The 21713-nt window shown below is 41.1% G+C and overlaps 3 protein-coding genes across 6 annotated transcripts; 2 read left to right on the plus strand and 1 right to left on the minus strand.

The window, feature by feature from the left end:
- Positions 1-810: 810 nt before the first annotated feature.
- On the plus strand, positions 811-8192 carry p3h3 (prolyl 3-hydroxylase 3). Its single transcript, XM_061049224.1, has 16 exons — positions 811-1154; positions 2044-2228; positions 2444-2602; positions 3106-3289; positions 3379-3510; positions 3673-3815; positions 3955-4044; positions 4121-4173; positions 4260-4339; positions 4421-4548; positions 4629-4724; positions 5258-5408; positions 5572-5689; positions 5814-5889; positions 5980-6120; positions 7660-8192. The coding sequence occupies exons 1-16, from the start codon at positions 860-862 to the stop codon at positions 7825-7827; spliced, it is 2199 nt and encodes a 732-aa protein (XP_060905207.1). The 5' UTR covers positions 811-859; the 3' UTR covers positions 7828-8192.
- Positions 8193-11836: 3644 nt separating this feature from the next.
- Positions 11837-18523, plus strand: gnb3a (guanine nucleotide binding protein (G protein), beta polypeptide 3a). Of its 3 annotated transcripts, XM_061049299.1 has the most exons (10): positions 11837-12047; positions 13887-13987; positions 14750-14870; positions 15045-15190; positions 15434-15497; positions 16207-16369; positions 16495-16561; positions 16657-16858; positions 16948-17164; positions 17331-18523. In XM_061049299.1, exons 3-10 carry the CDS (start codon positions 14814-14816, stop codon positions 17435-17437), a joined length of 1023 nt encoding a protein of 340 aa, XP_060905282.1. In that variant the 5' UTR covers positions 11837-12047; positions 13887-13987; positions 14750-14813; the 3' UTR covers positions 17438-18523. The 3 variants fall into 3 exon arrangements, with proteins under 3 accessions (XP_060905282.1, XP_060905281.1, XP_060905283.1); XM_061049298.1 differs by lacking the exon at positions 13887-13987; XM_061049300.1 differs by lacking the exons at positions 11837-12047; positions 13887-13987 and adding an exon at positions 14374-14615.
- A 361-nt stretch (positions 18524-18884) lies between these two features.
- cdca3 (cell division cycle associated 3) lies at positions 18885-21673 on the minus strand. Of its 2 annotated transcripts, none has more exons than XM_061049284.1 (6): positions 21536-21673; positions 20686-20830; positions 20469-20589; positions 19469-20383; positions 19328-19395; positions 18885-19147 (listed from the first exon to the last, which is right to left on the minus strand). In XM_061049284.1, the coding sequence occupies exons 2-6, from the start codon at positions 20809-20811 to the stop codon at positions 19055-19057; spliced, it is 1323 nt and encodes a 440-aa protein (XP_060905267.1). In that variant the 5' UTR covers positions 20812-20830; positions 21536-21673; the 3' UTR covers positions 18885-19054. The 2 variants fall into 2 exon arrangements, with proteins under 2 accessions (XP_060905267.1, XP_060905268.1); XM_061049285.1 differs by having other exon boundaries at positions 20686-20834; positions 21536-21613.
- Positions 21674-21713: the final 40 nt, after the last annotated feature.

Genomic DNA, 21713 nt, shown 5'->3' on the forward strand with positions numbered 1-21713 from the left:
GTCTCCACTGATTTATGTTGGGAGGCTGTGGTTTCAGCCAGGATGCTGTTATTGTTTTCTTTGCTATTAATAGTAAAATTCTAAGCAAGGAAATCAAGTCTCTGTCCATGTTGATCTCAGGAGCTATACCTAAAATAAAGAGTGAAGGATTAGATTGATGCCCAGAATCTGACTTATTTCTTTTTGTACATTTTTCCAAAAGTCTACAACTTTTGGGCAGTCCCAAAAAATGTGTGTAAAATCCCCCACTAGCCCACATCCCCTCCAGCACAACTCAGAAGTACTGCTGTATTCTGAGGTGATGGATGGAGTGTTAAAGTATCGCATTTTGACTTTCCAGTCAAACTCCCTCCACATTGGACTGTTTGTTAATTTATGAACACTGTGAATTTTTAATACAGTAAATTAACAATCGAATCGCTATAACTTAACCAAAGTCACAGCTTATCGATTTATTGATATTGTTACTTAATTTACATGTTCAGTAACATTTAATCTATAACGTATCAACCCAGTTTATTAGAATATTTACGGTAGTGGGTTCCTCTAGCGGTGAAATGGGGGTATTGCAACACGAATTGGTGAATGTTGGTGGAGTCCACACACATCACACAATCTAATTTAACAAGCTCAAAAGTCAAGAAGTTACCAGTGTCTCATGTTAAATAGACGATATAATCAGTCCTTGACCAGTAGCATTTTATTAATACATAAAGTGAAAAACAGCGCTTCTACTTCACTCAAACGGGAGGAACTAACCCTAACCCCGGATGGCACTCTCCTTCGTCCACTGAATATTTCCCCTAGTCCCTCCTCTTCTTCAAACTCCGTCTCCTCCGCAGTGTTTGGTTGTGGGACCATGGCGCTCAACTGCAACCATTTCACTGTATACGTGGCGTTTACTTTGTTTTTTGCAACAATACTTGATTTCGCCTTTGCAGCCTCAGGTCGTGGCAGCCCTCACGTCTTGTCTCTTCTGCAGCCGTATGATTATTTGTATTACAGTGGGGTACGTTCATATTTTGGTGAGGAGTGGGTGAGGGCTGCGGAGCTGCTGGAGAAGTCCATCGTCACCAAAGAATCACTGTCCAGGGTCCGCAGGCAGTGTCATGAAGACTGTGTGTCAGCAGGGAAAGAGGCTCTTGATAAGCTAGGTAAGTCGTGATTTATAATCAAATGTTGTGATTTTTTACTGGGTGGGTCCTACGGAGGAAGGGCACATTTCATAATATGGCCTGGTGCAACAATTCCTCAATCTACGTAAACAATGAATGAATTACGTTACAAGACAAACCAGTTGTAAACAGTCACACTTGACTTTTCTAAACTCACCATAGCCTATGATTGTGGTTCCCAATCTGGTTGCCGTATACCCTTTGATGGCATGTTTACAAGTGAACCCTTAAATCATTGCCATAAGGTGTGCAGTCATTCATCTAGAGTGTGTTTTTTCTTATTTCTCAAATTGAGGTGCAGACTGAGGTGAAACCATCAGCATTTACAGTGAAAGGGTTAAAGCAACATGTTGTGCAACCAAAAAGTATTTTACTTTCTTTTAATCTCTTGTATTATCCTGTAATCCATCAGGTTGATCCTGTGATGTTTATAGTTCTCCCAACAACAAATTTGTAACTACTGACCCTTGACAAATATTTGTATTTATCAATTTGTGTACTCGTAAAAAAACAAATTACCGGCACACCAGACATCATGCTTTGGATCATGGTTAATACTAGTTTGAAACTACCTGGCTGTGAACTCACAGGCAGCTTTGCTGACTCTCAGGTTCTGAGTGTTTGGCCCAAATATGAGACTGTCCCACTGTCTGATTTAGAAAAACACAAATATGATTAAGGGAAGTTACTTAATACCTCATACTTTGAATGAATTGATAAATTGTTATAGTCACTAGTCAATAGCTTTAAAACACAGGATGTTCATCACTGCACTTGTTTGATATATGTTATTTTGTTTAACTTACAGACAATGCTTAGTGTCATATTTCACTTTCAAAAACTCCTTCATTGTTTTCTGTGCTGTTAGACTCAGAAAAGGGGAGTCTGTGGGACCTCTGGGCCTTGGACTGGGTGCAGCAGAGAGCTGAATGTTTGAGGTTCTGCATCGGACGCTCAGTCACACCTGCAGGACAGCTCCCTGTTTCTGCAGACATAGAGTATGAATTCGGTAGTCGCAACCCTTACAACTTCCTGCAAGTCACATACTACAAGGTAAGCTAATCTTTTGGAAGCCTTGAAGGTTTAAAAGAACATTTAATAATGTCTTGATCTTGCTGATGGACATACACTTCATGTTATTTCAAATAAGCAATTGGGGCGAACAGCTGAATACTTATCCTGTCGTTCTCCAACTCTAATTTGAATTCAGCTCACAAATGTTTACTTTTGACAAACTTATTTCACATTTTTCAATCTCTGCATGTCAGTTGGAAAAGTTGCAGAAGGCGGCATCAGCGGCTCATACATACTTTGTGGCTAACCCTAATCACCTGGAGATGAGGAACAACATCGAGAAGTACAGACGGATGGAAGGAGTGTCCGAGGACGCCTTCCAGGACAGAGAGATAGAGAATGAGAAACACTGGGTGAGCAGCAGGGAATAAAGTCAGTCCATAGGCTACTAAATGTTTACTATTTATTAGAAAAGGGGTTTAACATCTCAATTTTGTGTTTCAAATAATCAATATCTAAAGGCTCAAAGTTGTTGTGCAATCCATTTGGGAAAGCAGTGCTTAAAACTGATTATGTTGACCGCTCAGGAGAAACATTTAAAAAGAAATGAGTTTACAGAGACAGCCGCGGCCTGGGGGACTGAATTCCTCTTGCTTACGTTCACTTTCTCTCAACCTACCACTGAATCAAAGCTTGTTGTAACCCATTGGCATCTTCTGGCTGAGCCACACATTTTTTTTATTCAGTAGCAAACACATGACTAGGCTTGTTTGAAATAGGCATAAAGGGCTCATGTAGGCATGTACCCATGCTACGAAAGTTTTCAAAAACTGTGCTGTTATTTTCTTATATTAATAAAGCTAGGCTAGCAACGTCTTTTTCTTGAAAATGTATTTTATTTTCTCTTCCAACTCAGGTTCTGTATGATTCTGCAGTTCAGCATGAGGCCTCCTCTGACTGGGTGCAGACTGCAGAAAGATGGAAAGCATGTGTGAATGAAACACTGCGTCAGATGGAGGAGTGCAGGGTGCAGTGTGAGGTAGCCTCCCAGCGGCTGCCAGAGGACAGGGGAGGCGACGGTGTTTTCGAGCAGGCCGCAGGTACAAAAAAAACACAGCTTGACGTGTTTGCAGTAAAAAACAAAATTAAAAAAAAAAGAGAATGTGCCTAAAGTTGTTTTTCTGTCTAGCTCTCTCCCTCTCCCTGCTGTCATGCCGACAGTCCTGTGTGACTCAGGTAGCCACAAGACCTGGGAGGATTTCTGCACAGGAGGATTTCCTGCCCTCACAGCTGGAGCACATGCATATTGCACAGTTTAAAGGTCTGCGGTTGGAGATTAAACTGTACATTATTCAGGAATTTTCAATATAATCACACAATGTGTTTCTTCAGCTGATTTTTCTTGAGCTCAGTTTTAACCCACTTTCATTTTGAACCGGTGGTTACAACTTTTCCTTTGTTTTGTGTCCCTTCTTTCCCCCAGCTGGTGATATTAGTGGAGCAGTGCAGACCCTGCGCTCTCTTCTCCTGTTCTACCCGTCTGACAAGGAATCATTAGACAACTTGCAGCTCTACTATGAGACACTAGGTGGAGACACAGAGTCACAGGGCACACAGCCTGCTCAGGTACCTGACATTACATTCAAATTAAAATGACAAATTTGTTTGTTATTATCTCAGTTTCTCTTTCTGTTTTCACTCATCCAGAATTAAACTCACTCTTTTGTTCTACCTGACTTCATTTTGTGTGTTTTTTTTAATACAGGAGTTTGTCACGTTTGTCAGTCGCTCTCTGCAGGAGAAAAAGCTTCTGTATTTTGGTATGGAGAACCTTGACTTCAGTTTCACTGACCCAGTAAGTACTCAGGCAAAATCACTATTTCCAGGTCAAATATTGAATAAAAAAAATTGAACGTTTGCCCTCCATTCAGGATCTCTGGACTCCAGAAGACGTTGTACCAGAATCAATGAGGGGTGTTTGGAGGTGAGATAAACAGAAGAAAATCCATTCTGAGTAAAAAGTTTTTCCAATATGAAGTAATCTAAGTGTTGTTTATGTTTCAATTTCAGAGCTGAAAAAGAGAAAATTAATGAGAAAACAAAAGAGGAAGAGAAGAAGGAGGTAGTGGATGACAGTGGATTTTATGCAGGTAGGATTAGTTTATCCGCTTGATGCAGTTAAGAATGTACCAGTTTCCCCACTAATCCTTCCTCATTCACGATCTCTGCAGGTGGTCCAGTCCCTCAGGTGGGCGTGACCATCACTATGGACGACGAGGTTCTGAATGGAACCAACCGCGTAGTGCTGGATGGAGTCATGACTGAGAAGGAGTGTGACAAGATAATGCAGTTAGCATCTGTAAGTTTAAATTTGTTCAAAGTCTTGCCTTCTCAGATCAATTCCCTCTCTGACGTACAAATCAATCTCTTCGCCTACAGGCTGCAGCTTTGGCTGGAGATGGTTACCAAGGCCGAAGGTCTCCGCACACGCCTCATGAGACGTTTGAAGGCCTTACGGTCCTCAGGGCTGTGAAGGTGGGTGAGGCGGAGACAATGAAGGAAGAAGAAAAAGATTTGACTGGAGCAGCAATAACTAGAAATATTCATTTATTATTTGTCATCCCTCATATAAATTGGCAAATATTTTGATTTTTAAATCATTTTTAGTACATTCTAAAAGAAGAAATAGATACATCTCTCTGGTTCTTGCTTCTGAAATGGGAATTATTTTTAGCGTCTTTAATCATCTCTGCCAGTTAAAAAATACATATTTTGGGTTGTTGACAAAAAGGGACATTTTAAGATATTATCTTTGGCTTTGGAAAATAGTGATCAATGTTTTCACCATTTCTGACATCATTGAGACCAAACAGGTGACAAATCATTTGAAGAAATAACCATCAAATTATTCAACAATGAAAAAGATAGTTTTAACTCTGAATTAACATCTCTCAAAGTTTGTTAACCTGCTGAATTATTTTAAAAATAACGTTATTATCTTGCTGTTCAGTGGTGATCTCATGATCTCTTATGAGGATTTGTTTTATATAGTCATGTTCTTTTTGCAGTTGTCTCAGGATGGCTTGGTGAACCAATCAGATGCAAAGCTGTTATACGAGCTGGGCGAGAGAGTGAGAACTCTGCTTCACTCGTACTTCAGGAGCCCCTCAGGACTCTTCGTCTCTTTCACACACCTGGTCTGCCGCAGTGCTGTCGCAGGTAATGCAACCAATATTCAAATCCCTCAGGAGCGGGAATCATTATTACTCTATGTGAAAATGCAAAAAGGGCTGAAAAAAAACCTACTGCGAGGTTTCGCAGACTTCTTCACTGTCAACATGTCCGTCAGAGAAGTCATGTGTTTGATTGTCTATGGCCTCAGGTGACCAGGAGGGCAGGCTGGACCTGTCTCATCCTGTCCATGTTGACAACTGTCTCCTCGAGCCAGAGACCAAGCAGTGCTGGAGGGAACCACCAGCCTTCACACACAGAGAACTCAGGTACACAAACATAATCACAATCAGTCAGGGAAAGCAGGAAAACACAGCATCCTAACAGAGTTTTTGCTGAACTTGCTTACAATATATTATATATCAATATGGTTATTTATTATTTCACCCACAGTGCCATTCTCTACCTGAATGACAACTTTGATGGTGGAGAGTTGTTCTTCACTAACATGGACGCAAAGACAGTAACAGTAAGTTACTTTTAAACCTTAGACTGAGGTTTTATCTGAGGTCACTTCATTTAAACCTGCTAAAGGCATCTTGAACCCCCATGTCCCCAGGCTCGAGTAAAACCCAGCTGCGGGAGACTGGTTGGCTTCTCCTCAGGTCCAGTAAACCCTCACGGTGTGACAGCGGTGACCAGAGGCCGGCGGTGCGCTCTGGCCCTCTGGTTCACAACGGAGAAGCTCTACAGGGACATGGTGAGTATTAGTGATGAGAACCATTGTTCAACCTTCACCTCAGGTCTGACCTGTCTCCTGCAGTCATCAAAGTGTGGCTGTCGTGACAACAGTGTTGGATAACAAGGCCAACTGCAGTGAAATGCAAATCTGCATGTTGTTGTCAGTCTTGGTTCAAACTACGTCAGTTTGCTATATATTGAATGTATATCTGCAAGGAACCATTCAGTAGCCCTTTCAATTTGTGAAAAGAGAAGGATTTTTAAAAACAATAATGTGGTATATTTAAATTCTAAATTTTTAAATATGAATCTGATTTTTGGAGCAAAAAGGATTATGAACCGTTTTGCAAGAATAAATTAAGTATAAGTGTCTCCTCCGATCAAGTAGTGGGTTATTTGTTCAGTTAAAAAATAACATGCCCGGTTTAATAATGGCTAACATTTGCATGATGCACACATCGCAGTCTGTATCATGGAAAAGATCTTATCTTGTATGATAAATACTGGAGCTGCACAATTTACAGCAATTTAAGCGTGACGATATGAGCATTCACAATGAACTCATCTAAAACATTTCAATTTAACACTTTAAACGAGAGCAAAATATTTTGTGTTATCAAGCAACACTTTTTCCACTCAGCATGTGTACATTTAAGCTACTGGATGGAGGCCTGAGTGTGTAATGGCCATCCTTTCACACCATCATGATGCAGTTAAAATAAAATATGAAGAACAACGTACAGAAATATGAACTGCAAGTTCAAGCTAAAATGAACTCTTTAATTTATGTTCGTTTATCTCAAATGTTATTGTCATTGTAATATTGAACAATGTTATTGCACATTGCTGATCCGTCTCAATTATCATTACCTAATACACAGGTATTGCTGAGTATGTGAACCAACTCAGTCAGTTGACTAACTATATCAATCTTGCTCTTGGGCAGTGGTGTAGTGGTGGTGTAACCTCCATCCCCTCCTTTTATGTGGCCCTTCCAGTAGAGAATAAACGACCTCTGTTGTAAATCTTTGTAAAAGTAAAAAACAGTGACATTTTGAATTTTTAGTTAGTGTGTATTGGCCTACTAGAGGCAGAGTAGGGAAAATCATCCCTTCACCACCTTAGGCAAAAAATTGCAGCATACCATGGATATTGTCAATCGATCATTGGTGTGAATCAGAGGAGATTTAGAAGTGGGTATACCTTAAGGAGACTGAAAAAAGATATATACTTCATATACCTGCGTATACCCTGAACTACACCACTGCTCTTGGGCTTCTACATTATATTGTCATACTATTTTATTAAAGATATCACCAATGGGGCCACCTAAAGCAGACACAGTCTCACGTCCTTGTTGTTTTATCACCTACCACAGGAAAATGAAAATTAACCGGCTTCCAAAAAAACGAGACAAATATTAGAATTAGAGAAGAGCAGACTCTTTATTTGAACAATTGTAATCAGTCACTTCGGAACTTGCCTTTCATGTTACGGGAGCTGCTGAAGAACCCAAACTTGTATCCGTCATTACTATGCTTTTGTATTCGTCCCGCAGGAACGAGAGAAGGCGGAGGACATGTGGGCTGCAGACGGACAGAGTGTGGTGAAAAAGGAGGAGGAAAAGACAGAGGGCACCGCCGGCAGGAACGCGCGGAGCCAAGCATCGAAGGAACGAGGCAAAGGGGGGAGAGGAAGGGTGACGGGGGGGAAAGATGAGCTGTGAGAACAAAACATATCCAGACTGCCTGAAACTCCCCAAACTGGACTACATTCTCATCTGTGTCCACTCCCATAATAGGACCATTACACTCTCCCACCATGAACACTTCACTGTTTCAACTTTTTTTTCCTCCTTTTTTTTACCCACACAGACATTCATCTTGCTGCCTCTTTTATGTAAAGCTGCTTGCACAAGTGTATACATAGAATATTTATACTGTACATGAAGAAGATAAGTGGGGGAAACACTGTCGTTTCCTCTCTCTAATGTCAATGTGTACTTGTGTTTAAGCAGCTTTATGGACCAATATCACTTCCTTAAAAAAGTAAGAGATTAAAAGAACAAATAAATGTGACTCTTTAACAGTTTCTCATTAGTACTTTGTAGTATTTCTACATTAATAAGAGGCCTTAAGTACTTAAGTGACAAAGAGAGGTCAGAAAAGGGGCAGAAAAGAGTAAAGAAGGATGTGTAATCTGTTAAGTGATCAACGTACACACTCTCTGGCTGGCTCAAACTAAAAAAAAAAACGTCACTCTGTTCATGTCTTTTAATAGTGTAAGCATGTGATAAGTTATGCAATTAGACAGTGATGCAGCTCTAGGAAACATAGTTACCTTTATGCAACAACATGAGAAACTACAGTTCAAGGCAGAGAAGAGAGAGAAGCGTGAACAAAGAGAGACAGAGGGAGGTGGGGAGGGGGGGTATGGAGAGGTGCACAGGAGGGAAAAAGGATAGAAATAGAGAGATTATTGTTAATCCCTCATAAATGAGAGCATTTGTTTACGAAGCTTAAAAAATCTCCCATTTAGAATATGGAATATTAATCCAGCGGGAGATCATTTAATCATTCACATCGGGCGGAGCGACACTCCCATTTTATCCTCCCCATTAAAACCAGTGCCTCCTTTTAGTCCCCTACTCTGCTTCCGTGCAGTACATTAGGTACCGAGTCAAGTACTGTTTATGGCTGATATTAACACTCTCACTCACCCCCCCCTGTGTTATAATCCCCCCCTTTGCTAATGCAGAATTGGGTCGGCAGGCCTGTTTAATGGAGCCTTGGTTTTAACCTTTTCCCTCCCTCACACGTTAAAACCACGCTGCACCCTAAAGGTCTACATTAATCTGCTCTTAAGTAGGTGTAATGTCTATATAATGCATCTTGGATACCCTCACACTAAGCACCCAGGCAATCTATCGTTCCGACTACACTACTTGTCAGGAATGTGTGAAATTTATAGCTGTGTGACGTCAACTTATCATACTTTATATCATTTGCAGAAATGATGTAAGGTCTAACGGCGTAGTTATTTATAAACTGAAATCACTGCGTCCTGATGTAATTATGCTCTACTGTAGTAGACATGATCACACTTCCACACATTCATTATCCTTCTGTTTGTGGTCCAAACAGCTCCTCCAGCATCTTCTGATGATTCCTGTATGATGGCCTTGAAACATTTTTTGAAGTAATAATAACACAAGATTCAATAGGAGGATAGCATTCAGTTATTTACTATATATGTACGTCACAATAGTTGTTTTTGACAGACTGACATGTCATTTAATCTGTTGACCCAACCCCAATCCACACCCACTTACACCCACTTTACCCCTTTTATTCATAAAAGAGGGGCTTTGCCCGGCTTTAAAGAACACAAAAGACAAAGTCTCCACACAATGGCATTAAAATTCCAGATAAAGTAAGCTACAAATGGAAAGATAAAATATGTTATAGGACAGATAATGCAAGATAAAAACATCTCAGGTTCTTTAGCACACAAATATAACACACTGGTTCTCTGCCTTTATCTTGGCCTGTGTCTGTGCTAGCAAATCGTCCTTCACTCGTTCAGGTTTTCTCTCAGCTTTACGCTCCATCTCCTCTCACAGCCTGCAGTGGCCCAACTCCATTTCTACAAATCCAGGCTCAGGTCAGCCGGCCTCTGTCATCACTGTGCTTAAGTGAGCTAAGGTCAACGCTGTTGAACTACAGAACTCAGTTTATCCACACTAAATCTAAAAATGATCACAAGGAGTAGGCCACACGATAAAAAACAACACACACACACACACACACACACACACACAACAGAAACCTTAGTGTGTTTTCATCCATATTGTATGAATCACAAAGACTGTGTTATTGTGTGCTTTAATGTCCTGGTTATGTAGTGTGCATGTAAACATTGTATCAGTGGTTGCAGAAATTCTAAAAAAGGCCTTATCCTGGTTTTGAGATGCCGTGATACCTGGAGACCTCTAAGACCTCTGGTAAACGCCTTATATCAGTGTCTTATCAATCGTTGTTCTAAACAAAGTGGCTGAAAAGTTAAGTAAGACAAACCTGCAGACGGCTGTTCTGAATCAGAATCAGCTTTAATGGCCAGGTATGCTTACACACACGAGGAATTTGACTTCAGTGATCTGTGCTCTCTATGTTCAAATGTTTAACATTAAATACAACCATAAACACAAAATAAGCAAAGACTAATATGAACAAAAGGAAATAAGACATAGTGTAGTGCAGAAATGCTGAAATAAACATGATAATAGAAAATGTAATTATGCAACAGATGGGATAATTTACATGAGTTTTTTACAGTGTTTACATTCAGCAGTGTGCATAGATTGGTTAGTTTATATTAAACGCTGGTTTCTATTATGATCATGTATAAACACAAATGTTAATAACCAGATTTCTCAGGTTCCATTTAAAGAGCTTGTTCTGAATAAGAGCCACACCAGGAAGAGGCTCGAAACCAGGGTACAAAAGAGCATCTAAACACTCAGCATTGATCCCTTTAAAAAGTCCAAATCTTGGTTGTTAAAGGTTGACAAATGAACAGAACTATTCTTTTCCCATTTTACACTGGGAGGTCAAAGGTCACAATCAGCGACAGCAGCATCCCAGGTGCTGTTGAACATGAAGGCCCTGTCATGTCTCATTTACATTTTTTCTCCTCGGCTTCTCCTGATCACAAATGTCCCCTTTAAAAAGCAAAGAATTAACTCCAGCATAACAAAGAACTACCGATATCAGCAAAATAACATACTGTATGTTTTAATTATATTTATATGACTCCTATTTTGCAAACTGTATTTATTTTATTTACCCCTAGAGGAGCAATACTAACATTGTCAACATATTGATAACTTGTTACACCATGTTTAATCTACCACAGCCACATGCACTGCTCACTATGGGCATTATATAGGGCTAAAATTGTACCTAACATTAAGGAGGATTTGTCTGCTATCAAAAAAACATTGTGAGCATTTTAGGTAATGCTTGCTTTGCTATCACAGCTGGTATCCCATGAAAGGCAGCTAGTACTCAGATAACCATCCTTTGGCCTGGAAATGTTATCTTGACAATAACGGGCTGTGCTGTTTCATAACTAATACAGGTGATGTACTTTGTTAGATAATACACAACAAGAGTAAGGTGTGCACTGTGAGGGGTGAGGGCAAAAAATAAAAGAATGAACCTTTTGTTTCTAGTTGTAAAACACTGTAAGTATGCAACCATACGTGGTGGTAGTGTTTGTGTAGTGCTGAACCAGAGACACCTCTCTCCTGGATCCTGCAGTTATTCTCAATATCACTTCAGTACCCTGTCTGATCTCTGCCCATAAAGCTTCTAATATTAGCTTCACCTCGAGTTTACAAAACACAAACCCTCCGGCCAGTCCCAGATCTTTTTAAGACCACCTCAGCACCATAAAAAGCCATGTTCCCAGCTCCTGTATTTATCTTCTTTCCCCTCCCCTCCATGATTTCCATCTCTTAGTTTTTGATTCAGATTCACCCCGGCTCATGTCTTGTGACCCCGCAGCCACGCTCTGCACCTTGTTTGGTTCCCCCCACGGTCTTCTCTCCCTATTTTGTCTCTTTTACCCCCACTGCACACCACTTCTCCACATCCACCCCCACCCCCCTTCCCCCCAGCCCTCTTTCTCTCTGTCCATCCCAGGGTTTATCCCCTCATCACTGATCTCCCTTCATCCCTCCAATCCTCATCTGTTCCTCATAGGAGCAGTGGAGAGAGTGAGTGACGGAGGAATAGCACACTGTGTGTGACACCAAAAGTGAATGAGCCGGAGAAAGTGTAGTGAAAAGGCAGGCTGAACTTATGATAACAACCGGAGAGAGAGCGCCGGAGGAACACTGACTCAATATCTACAAAACACCTCGAGAAGAGAGACTCCTTATTGGTGAGTGGATGGTTGTGTTATTGCTGTTTACATATTTTGTTTAAGGAAGCTGTCAAGTTGAGACATGGTGCTCAGATGACAGATCAAGGTGGCGTCCATCCGTCATGTTTGTTTGATACAACTTGGGTTCAAGGCTAAAAACACATTTATCAGCTTTCAAAACTTTTTTTAAGCAAACAAAATCTTTATTGAATTAAAAATACCATTCAAACCATGGCTGCTTAAATATTATCTACTTGTCATTTTAAATGGATCATGTAGATTAAAACATGATGGAATACAAAACGGGGCGATGCCATTTAAACCTGAATTGACAAACATTTAGCGACTTACATTTTCTCATGTTCATGGCACACAGGACAGAGGGATTTACACGGGATCCGCCTACACTGCTGGTTTTGTCATGTGGATTGATAATCTGACAAAATGATTCCTTTTGTTGTCTGATTCTGAATACTGTCAGACATAACCTGTTTATGTAAAACATTCGGCCTCATCTAAAGTAAAGAAAGGTTTGTTAGTTTAAGCTTTGAATGTAATTGTTCTATTATAGTAGGGTTTCAGGAAACTCTTGATTTTGGATCAACAAACTAGACCAGAATGATCGTTTTTGGACCAATGCAGGGAGTTAAGTACATGAAAAAACAATTCATCGTTTCCACAAATCAGTCTTTATGTTTGTTTTATTTAAAACATTTACAACAACACCAGAGATACCAACAGTTTGTCTATGCAAAATAATCAACGTGTAATAATCTACACAAATGTATCCCTTTTTGAGGTTTATCATCATTTTATCTTTGGCACACAGCATGGTAGTTTGGTGCACCTTCCACACAGGACTTATAAGGAGCTACAAAACAAATGGTTGAACTCATATTCTGAAGTCATTTTATTCAAAAACTAAAAGTTATATTTTGTTACGTTCAGCTCAGATAAAGATGCAAACTGCAGAAGACCACAGTCACAGCTTAAACTCAAGTTCACAGGCCGAGTCCCACTAACAAAACCCTCCATCTTTCACAGGCTCCCATTCTCACAACTCTCCCGTGTTGCACCTCCTCCATCTGCCCCCTCCCTCAGTCTCATCCCACTACCTGCACCACAACCCCCACCCTCCCTCCCTCCCTCCCTCCCCCCTTCCCGTCCCATCCCCTCCCCTTTTCTCCATCTCTTATCCAGATGCAAAGAGCAGTCAGTAATCGGATGAGAGCAGATTTGATTCAAAAGGCTTCCCTTAAAATCTCAGCCAGTAGGATTTAAAACTCACTCTCCTGCCTCGCCTCTTACCCTCCATCCTCCCTCCCCCTTCCCTCCCTCCCTTCCTCCCGTCCCTCTTCTCTAGTCGGCTGTGTTAATGCATTTTGCCATCCAGCAAACCTCCAGCAGTCATTTAATCACATGGAACAATGGCAGGGTCACAGGGACAGAATGGCAAAAGGGTAATAGCATGACTAAAGCATTCATTACAACACTCATTATCAAAGCAGTTTTCCATCTGGAACAAATGCCTAAAATCCCCTGTCACCAACATCAGGGGCAATGTAGCCATCAGCTGTTTAAGGCAGGTCACCTTTACTGTAGCTGCTGATGTGTTTGGAGCATTGAGCTACAGTGTAGACCATAAATCAGCACTTTCACTTCATTAAAACACTATTTCAGACCTTCTTTATGCTTTGCAAATGAATAATGGAAAGATGCCCAGTGACAAACATCTCTATCAAAAGCAAGCAAATCTCTTTCTTTTCAAAAGAGTCTCACTGCATCCTTCACTCCCTTCCTCTCCTTCTCACTAAAAACAAATTAGAGGCAAATCTACCTGGTCATGTGTTTTGACAGGGACGCACATTCAAATAGTGATTCAGAGAGCGAAGGAGAGATCGCTGCAGGGACATATACGATAAGATCAACGCAGGTATTCCCTTCTACACATTTATAAGGTAAGATAAAGGAAATAGCACCACGAAAACAGGCTCAGAAAAATCAATATCTGTTAGTGTAGAGAGTGAAAAGGAGGGTGTTCTGTTTTGCTGCTTTGCTCTAAAGTTAGTCTCTGTTTCTGTGACTCTGCCTTGATTCCATTTGTCACACATGTATGAGTTTGTCCATTAGGTGATTGCTTCTGCTGCTAAACATTGCCCATTTAATCACCACATTACCAAATTCAATAGCCATCAACATTAGGTGAGAGCTCGCCGGGGTGTCAAATGGCACAAAACGGTCTGTCACTGTTGTGAATTTGAAGCGAGATACACACTGATGACATTATTACAGGACATACTGGTTTGTGTGTACATTCAGGGTGAGGATGTGTGTGCTGAACAAGTGTCACATCATCTGAAGAGCAAATACTTTCACTGTTAATACCTTGCTTGAATATTCATACAGCCCGTGTGTGTTTGTGTGTGTGTGCACGCGTATGTGGATGCATGTATAGGTGTGTTCTGTGGGTTTCTGTGTTTGCTCCTGCCTGTTTATGAAAGTTTGCAAAGTAGACGAGGGCCAGTTTGACTTGCAAAATAGCACTCACTTGGAGACTGGAGCTAGGGAGGGTTAAAAAGTGCTCAGGTAGGTCCAGGTACAATTACAGCATGTAATGATTTTACGGAAAAAGACACTCGGATCACATGCTTTATCTTATTTACTAAATACTGTTTGTTTTTTTTGTCCTAATCTTTTCTTATTTTTCTTCTTAATTTCAGGTTCATCATCTTTCCTTCCATCTCTACCTGTCTCCATTGGTGACAGTGCCTAACAACAATCGCCATGGGTGAAATGGAGCAATTGCGAAAGGAGGCGGACAGTCTCAAAGACCAGATCACTGTGAGTAGGCAATTAACTAAGAAAACTGTTTGGCTGTCAACAGTATTTATCATTGACATCATTGTGTGGCTGGTTTTTTACCCTCCTCAAATATCTGCATATATGATTCATAACCACATCTTAAATCAACACCAGCAGTAATCTGACTAAACTGTGTTTGTGTTTGCTCTGCAGGCGGCCCGAAAGACGGTGCAGGACACAACTTTTCAAGAAGCAGCGGCCGGGATCACCGTGGTGGGCCGAGTCCAGCTGAAGACCAGGAAAACACTAAGGGGTCACCTTGCCAAGATCTACGCCATGCACTGGGGCACTGACTCCACGTAAATACACAAAATATTATTGTTCACAAATTGATGGAACATCTGCTATTTTCTATTTCACAGCCAGACAAAATCTGATCAAATTAAGAGTAAGAGGAGCCAAAAAAATGCAAGAGAGGGAGATAGAATTCTGGTTGTTGTATTGAATTTGTAAGGGATTGCTGGATTAATGGACACATGGCTTGTTTCTGGGGTTTTTTGGTTTTCATATCTCTTTTTTCCCCCTCTTTGTTTCACTGCCAGGCTGTGTGTCAGTGCCTCACAAGATGGAAAACTCATAGTGTGGGACAGCATTACAACCAACAAGGTAGGAAAAAAGCAAAGAGGAGGTGGAACATGACTGCAGAATGATAGATGAGAGGAAAATGTAAACCATGACGCAATAACAATGATAACTGAGGCCAAAAGCTTCATGTACATAAAAAAAAAACACCTGAAAACCTAAGAATAAAGAATATAAAGTTGACTGAAGAAACCACCATTAAAGTTTTAGAAGGCATCTTTATGTATAATTTAGTAAATGTACACGTTAAACTTGCAAACATCTTTAATGTAGGCTACTTTTTTTGGACAGTGTGTGTTAAGATTTGATTGAACAATCAATCAATCAATCAATCATTATCATTGTATAGCGCCACTTCATAACAAGTGTTATCTGGAGACGCTTTACGAAAGAGCATGTGGGATAATAAGCAGGAAGGATTTCTCCTTTGTACTCCTCTCGTTCCTGTTGTCCAACTTCCTTGCAGCTGAGGTGGAGGTCGGAGCAAACAACCCATCAATAGGAGCTGAATTCTGAGTGATGAACTTAAATCATCGCCAGCACTGAGGGGGAAAAAACAATCAGATGTTATACTATCAAAATATTTCTTGCAGAAAATGAGTTGTTTACAGAAGACCCCATTGGTCTCCTTTAGTAGCAGATTTAAAGAGTTCCCTCACACACCCTTAAAGTGTTAGTGGCTTACATTCAGATTCAGTGATTCAACTCTGCTCGGTTTTCTGTGTGTCTCCAGGTGAATGCTATCCCTCTCAAGTCCTCGTGGGTGATGACTTGCGCCTATGCACCTTCAGGGAACATGGTGGCTTGTGGCGGTCTAGATAACATGTGCTCCATCTATAACCTCAAGGGCAAGGATGGCAACGTAAAGGTCATGCGTGAGCTGGCAGCACACACAGGTATGGACAACGCAGCGTGGATATGAAAATCTCTTAACGCTGCTGATGCAATACGTAAATTAATCCTCCTAAGTTACACTGTGGCTCCAGGTTTCTCATTTGTTATTTTTCTTTTGGTTGCCCAGGTTACCTGTCCTGCTGTCGTTTCATCAGCGACAGTGAGATTATCACCAGCTCTGGAGACTGCACTTGGTAAGACTGATTGCACTTGGGACTAAACTGTGTGTCGCCCTTCCTTTCTATCGTCAAAATGTTAATAATAATAATTTTTTTAATCTCCTTTTTAGTGTACTATGGGACATTGAGACAGGGACCCAAAAGACCGTCTTCGCAGGACACCAGGGAGACTGCATGTCTCTGGCTGTGTCCCCAGACTTCAAGTTTTTCATCTCAGGAGCGTGCGACTTCACAGCCAAGCTGTGGGACATCAGGGAGGCCACATGCAGACAGACCTTTGGAGGCCATGAGAGCGACATCAATGCAATTGGGGTAAGGATCAGGCAGACTTCTACCTCACTGCCCTACCAGGGATTTGACTTTAATTAATCTTTGTTTGTAATCCCTTATTCTTCTTTTAGTTCTTCCCCAATGGTAACGCAGTGATCACAGGGTCAGACGATGCCACCTGCAAGCTGTACGACCTGAGAGCAGACCAGGAGCTCATCACCTACCAGGACTCCGGCATCATGTGCGGGGTGACCTCTCTGGCCCCGTCCCTGTCTGGACGCCTGCTTCTGGCCGGCTACGACGACTTCAACGTCAACATCTGGGATGCACTTAAAGCTGAGAGAGTTGGTGAGAAGTCAAAGATAAGAAAAATGCACACAGCATTGAATCCAAACCATCTAAAACCTGTATTCTGAAAGATAGCTGGAAGTTGTTGGATTGTCTTGCACCAGGGTCATTTCAGTGGCACCTTGCTCTGCTCTCACATGTTCTTTCCATTTCTCTCTTGGCTCAGGAGTACTTGCTGGTCATGACAACAGAGTGAGCTGTATCGGTGTGTCCTCCGACGGCATGGCGTGTTGCACAGGATCCTGGGACAGCTTCCTCAAGATATGGAACTGAGGCTGTTCCCCACCAGTGAGCAGAAAGAGAGCAGTAAACATCCGCCTGGGAGAAAAGTGTAGAAGATTTGTTTTAAAAGCAATTGGAGTTTGAGTGAGGGATGAGGAGCCACATAGGGTGAGAGGAGGGTGTTTTAATTGTGCCAAGTCCATTCTAATGTTGGAGAGAGGTTGTAATGTGAAGATTTTCTCCTCTCTCTGTCACATCACGCTCTCACATTATAGGGGAATTTGGGGGTGGGGGTCTTGGAAACGATCATTCCTCTTAATAGATTATTATATTGCGGTTTAAATTGATATTATGCACATTTATTGCAGCAATTCAGAGATAACCCAATGAGAACAGTTGCCAAATGGAAATGGTAGCACACTGGATGGGATAAAGTTGAATATGTGTCAAGTTACAGCCTGTGTAGGTTCACATTAGCTATGCTAACATGTTGTGTTTTATATCAAAGCATAAGTTAAGTTATATGATACAATATGAGCATTTTCTGATTCAGACTGTTGTTTGTTGGTAGTTTTGGTAGATCCCCTAGATGCTTACATTTACTTTCATTTTTCTAATTTTAATTAAAAAGGAGTTATAGTTTGCAGATGTCTAAAATAGTGTTTGAGTTGTTTTGTATGTGATTGATGGACAATATTTAACAGGATTTGAGGTGTCCTTATTTGCCCCCATCAGCCAGTAGCTAGACCTGAAAAGTGCTTCGGGTAAACTGTTGAACTGACAGATGGGATAATAAAATAGTTTTCATGGTTCACCGAGCACTTACATAGAATGATGACCCATTTGTCTCTGAACAGGAGGAACTTTTGTTGTTTGAGTGCGGCTCATACAATCTATTGTGTGCATATGAGAAATACATCTGAATCTGGATAGGATCGCTTAACTTTTCCTCTGGTGGCATGGTACAAGTTACTCTTGAAGGACAGTTTATGTACATACACACTCGCGCAAATCCTTTCTAAGATCTGACTGGGACTTGGACTGCCTCTTTTCCAACACTGGATACACTCTGTCTATAGTAAGACAATACTACCGTTCTTAAAGACTGTCTAATAAACATACAATTCTGCAGAACAAGCCTCATTTCTGGCGTGCTGATTTCACTTTAAATTGAGTTTATGACATCAAGATTTAATGTCAACATTGTCAGTGCGAAGGTTTAGAAAAAATATATTCAGTAATTTAAGGTTTAATCAAAGCATACAAATGTAGGTTGTCTTTTCATGGATTCACATGGCTTATTTACAGGCTCCCTCTTGTGTTTTAATACTGAAGCTTCAACATGAAAATCTTTTTTAACCTTTACAAATTTTGATTCTAATATGGACAGTTTACAACGTGTCAAAGAAAAGTTTAAAAAATGGGTACCTCAAAAAACAGAACAATAGAAAGTGGAAAACTAATCTAGAACTTGTATAAGAAGAATTGAAGCTGAACATTTAATGCAAATAATTTTTATTTGTATTTACAAGGAGATAAAACAGGATAGAAAACTGGAAGTTATATATACAGAACAAACTATTTAAGAGAGCTGTACACATAAAAGCCTGAGTAAAGAAATAGAAAAGCAGAAAGTGGCTGGAATCTTGTACACAGTGTTACAGTGAATCATCGATTCTCCTTATTCAAACACGCTGCCAACACTCTGCGGTCCACCTGTCCAAGCCTCTGCTTATCTGGGGTGGACACCTTCAGCTTCATCTGGAAAGAGGGGAGAACAAATTACCTCAGCAGTTCATTGTCATTCCATGTTGCAATTCACTTTTTGGACAACTGAATCAATCAACAGCAACTACAAAAAAAAGAAGGTCAAAACAAGTTAGAATTAAGTAAATGAAGGCAATGTATCAGTATCAGGGTGTGAATGATTATATGCAGTACCTGAGGCTGTTGATCCCTGGGCGAGTTGGTCGTCTTTAGGATCTGCAGCGGGGAACGGCCTTCAGTACCTTGAAAAGAAAAGAAAGGTCAAGCGACAACATCTTCTAACAAATAATGAGAAGCCACAAACTTTCTACACACCGTTCTTCTTCAGTTTTCCAGACTGTCGCTTGTTTTCGTTGGTTATATTTTTCACGGCCACGCGGACAGCAAGAGGAGAAGAGCCACCTTTTCCACCCTGTGGTCCTCTAGCTCTTAGCCCAGTGGCTCCAAAACCTTTTCCTAACCACTGTGGCTTGAACACAGCTTGACTTGGGCTTTTTGAGTCAAAGGTGGGGCAGCGGATGCCGGTAGAGAGCTGTGGCTGCTCTGGGTGGGTAGCAGTTGGTGGCTCTGGTTCGGACGCAGAAGGCAAAGAAGATTCAACAATTTCCTTTGTTTCCTCAGAAGCTGGCAATTGCTCTGCTTGCCTTTCTGACTTATCAGAGGAGACTTCAGCTGGGCACTCTTGGGAACAAGTGGGTAGGGAAGGCTCAACTAAAGACTCTGGTTCAACAGTGATTGAAGGAAGAGCATATGCATGATCCACACCATCCCCAAGTGGCTCCACCTTCTCAATCTGAGCTGGAGGTGAAGCACCATCACGATGCACCTCAGCAAAGATCTGGGATGAAGCTGCTCCCTCGTGGCAAGTTATCAGGCTCATGCTCAGTCTCTTGTGAAGAGGAGACTCTCTTGCTTCTTCAGCCTCCTCCAGGCTAAAGTCTGCCTCAGTTTCTACCTCCACCACGTCCTGGGGCTCATCTAGATGCACAAAGGGACTGGACTCATCGGCACTTTGGGGAACAGACATTTGAGGAGTGGCCAGAAGGTTAGCATGTTCAGCCAGAAAGCTGAAGACAAGGGAGGGTTTGGGGGACAAAAGGGGATCAGTTGAAACCAGCTCTTCACTCTCCACCTCCTCCTCCTCCACAGACTCACTGAAGCACTTCTGAGGGACTTCAGTCTCGTTATGTAAAAGCATGCCCAGGCGGCGAGCAAAGGACCCGACTGTCACTGTATGGGCACATGGAAGGAAATCATGTTACAGAGGACTTTGCAGAAAAGCCAGGGTAAAAATGATCCTTTTTCAACTAGTTACCTCGCATGGCGTCTCTGACAGGGGTGCGGGAAACTCCAACAGAAGGTGAGCGGGGATCGGTGAACGCCAGTGGACACTCACTTTTAACCTGAGCAACAGCTTTGGACACAGGCCCACAAACCTAGGAAAAATAGTTGCTATGGTCAGTATCTTTTTAAATGTTTTCCTCCTAGAAAAAAAAGAAAAAAAACAGTAACTCCCGCCACAAATCACCTACCTGAATGGGTGTACGATCAATTCCTGTTGAAGGGGAACGAGGATCCAGTTGTAAGACTCTGTTTTTAAGAGCTGGTTCTGGTTTTACTGGTGCAGACACCGCTGGCTTGCTCTCACTGGATCCCATGATGCTTATCAAAGATTAACTGCCTCATAGGAATAGAATTGCACATTTTAATACATTTTTTTTCAGCAGACAATAGCAATATAAAAGCAACAGAGAAGAACACACAAACAGGATCTGTATTAAACCCGGATCACATGATGCTCATTACAGACAAGTCACAAGACAGACATTAGAGGCCTCTATCGTGATTTTATTGTGCCAGACAACCAATTTCCTTACAATAATAGTCTAGTCTGTTGCTAGGCAGCGTTATCATATCACTACAATGACCTTTGCACAACTTTCCATTAAAAATTAAATCATAAAAACACTGTTGCCCGATTTGACTCATTACTTATTTCATCTCGTTAAACGATTGCTTATGTATTCTATTTATTATAATTCATTTTAACTGCGTATAACATTTATAAATACCATGGTTTCAAACTTTAAAAAAAAATAACAAGCAAGTGAACATTTAAATGTTTCAATCATGTGTAAACGTACCATTAAATGTCGCAAAATATTGTTCTTTAAATGTTGCTGAAAGTAGTGAGTAGTTAGCAAGTGAACAACAAGCTAGTTTAGCCAAAGTCTCTTCGCATGATATTTATTTATTATTCTTAAATTAATGTAAAGTTAGAGGGTTGTGATAGTAACATTTGACCGCAATGTGTTTAAAAGCGCCCAAACTACTGCAATTAACGACTAAAGTTCACAGCTTTAAATGTATTCTCTGGCTTACCTTACAGAAGACGAAGACACACGTTCAGGCGTGCTGCTAAAACTCTTTTCACTTACTCCACACAGACACTTCAGATAAATACAAGAAACCCCACGACTTTTTAAAAGATTTAAATGGCGGGGTTGCGTGTGTGTTATTTTTGAATGAACCAATCAGCTGTAGCGTCCTCCCCGTTTCC

This window comes from Labrus mixtus, chromosome 11 (assembly GCF_963584025.1).
Source record: "Labrus mixtus chromosome 11, fLabMix1.1, whole genome shotgun sequence".
Classification (NCBI taxonomy): domain Eukaryota; kingdom Metazoa; phylum Chordata; class Actinopteri; order Labriformes; family Labridae; genus Labrus; species Labrus mixtus.

Excerpts from the sequence above, each read along its gene's own strand:
- gnb3a (XM_061049299.1), top strand. The coding sequence starts at position 14,814 with ATGGGTGAAATGGAGCAATTGCGAAAGGAGGCGGACAGTCTCAAAGAC. Across the intron at positions 16,370-16,494 it reads TGAGCTGGCAGCACACACAG|GTTACCTGTCCTGCTGTCGT; the intron begins GTATGGACAACG and ends TTGGTTGCCCAG. Across the intron at positions 16,562-16,656 it reads AGCTCTGGAGACTGCACTTG|TGTACTATGGGACATTGAGA; the intron begins GTAAGACTGATT and ends TCTCCTTTTTAG.
- p3h3 (XM_061049224.1), top strand. The coding sequence starts at position 860 with ATGGCGCTCAACTGCAACCATTTCACTGTATACGTGGCGTTTACTTTG. Across the intron at positions 2,603-3,105 it reads TAGAGAATGAGAAACACTGG|GTTCTGTATGATTCTGCAGT; the intron begins GTGAGCAGCAGG and ends CTTCCAACTCAG. Across the intron at positions 4,340-4,420 it reads TGACAGTGGATTTTATGCAG|GTGGTCCAGTCCCTCAGGTG; the intron begins GTAGGATTAGTT and ends CGATCTCTGCAG.
- cdca3 (XM_061049284.1), bottom strand. The coding sequence starts at position 20,811 with ATGGGATCCAGTGAGAGCAAGCCAGCGGTGTCTGCACCAGTAAAACCA. Across the intron at positions 20,384-20,468 it reads TGTCAGAGACGCCATGCGAG|TGACAGTCGGGTCCTTTGCT; the intron begins GTAACTAGTTGA and ends GTGCCCATACAG. Across the intron at positions 19,396-19,468 it reads TGGAAAACTGAAGAAGAACG|GTACTGAAGGCCGTTCCCCG; the intron begins GTGTGTAGAAAG and ends TTTCTTTTCAAG.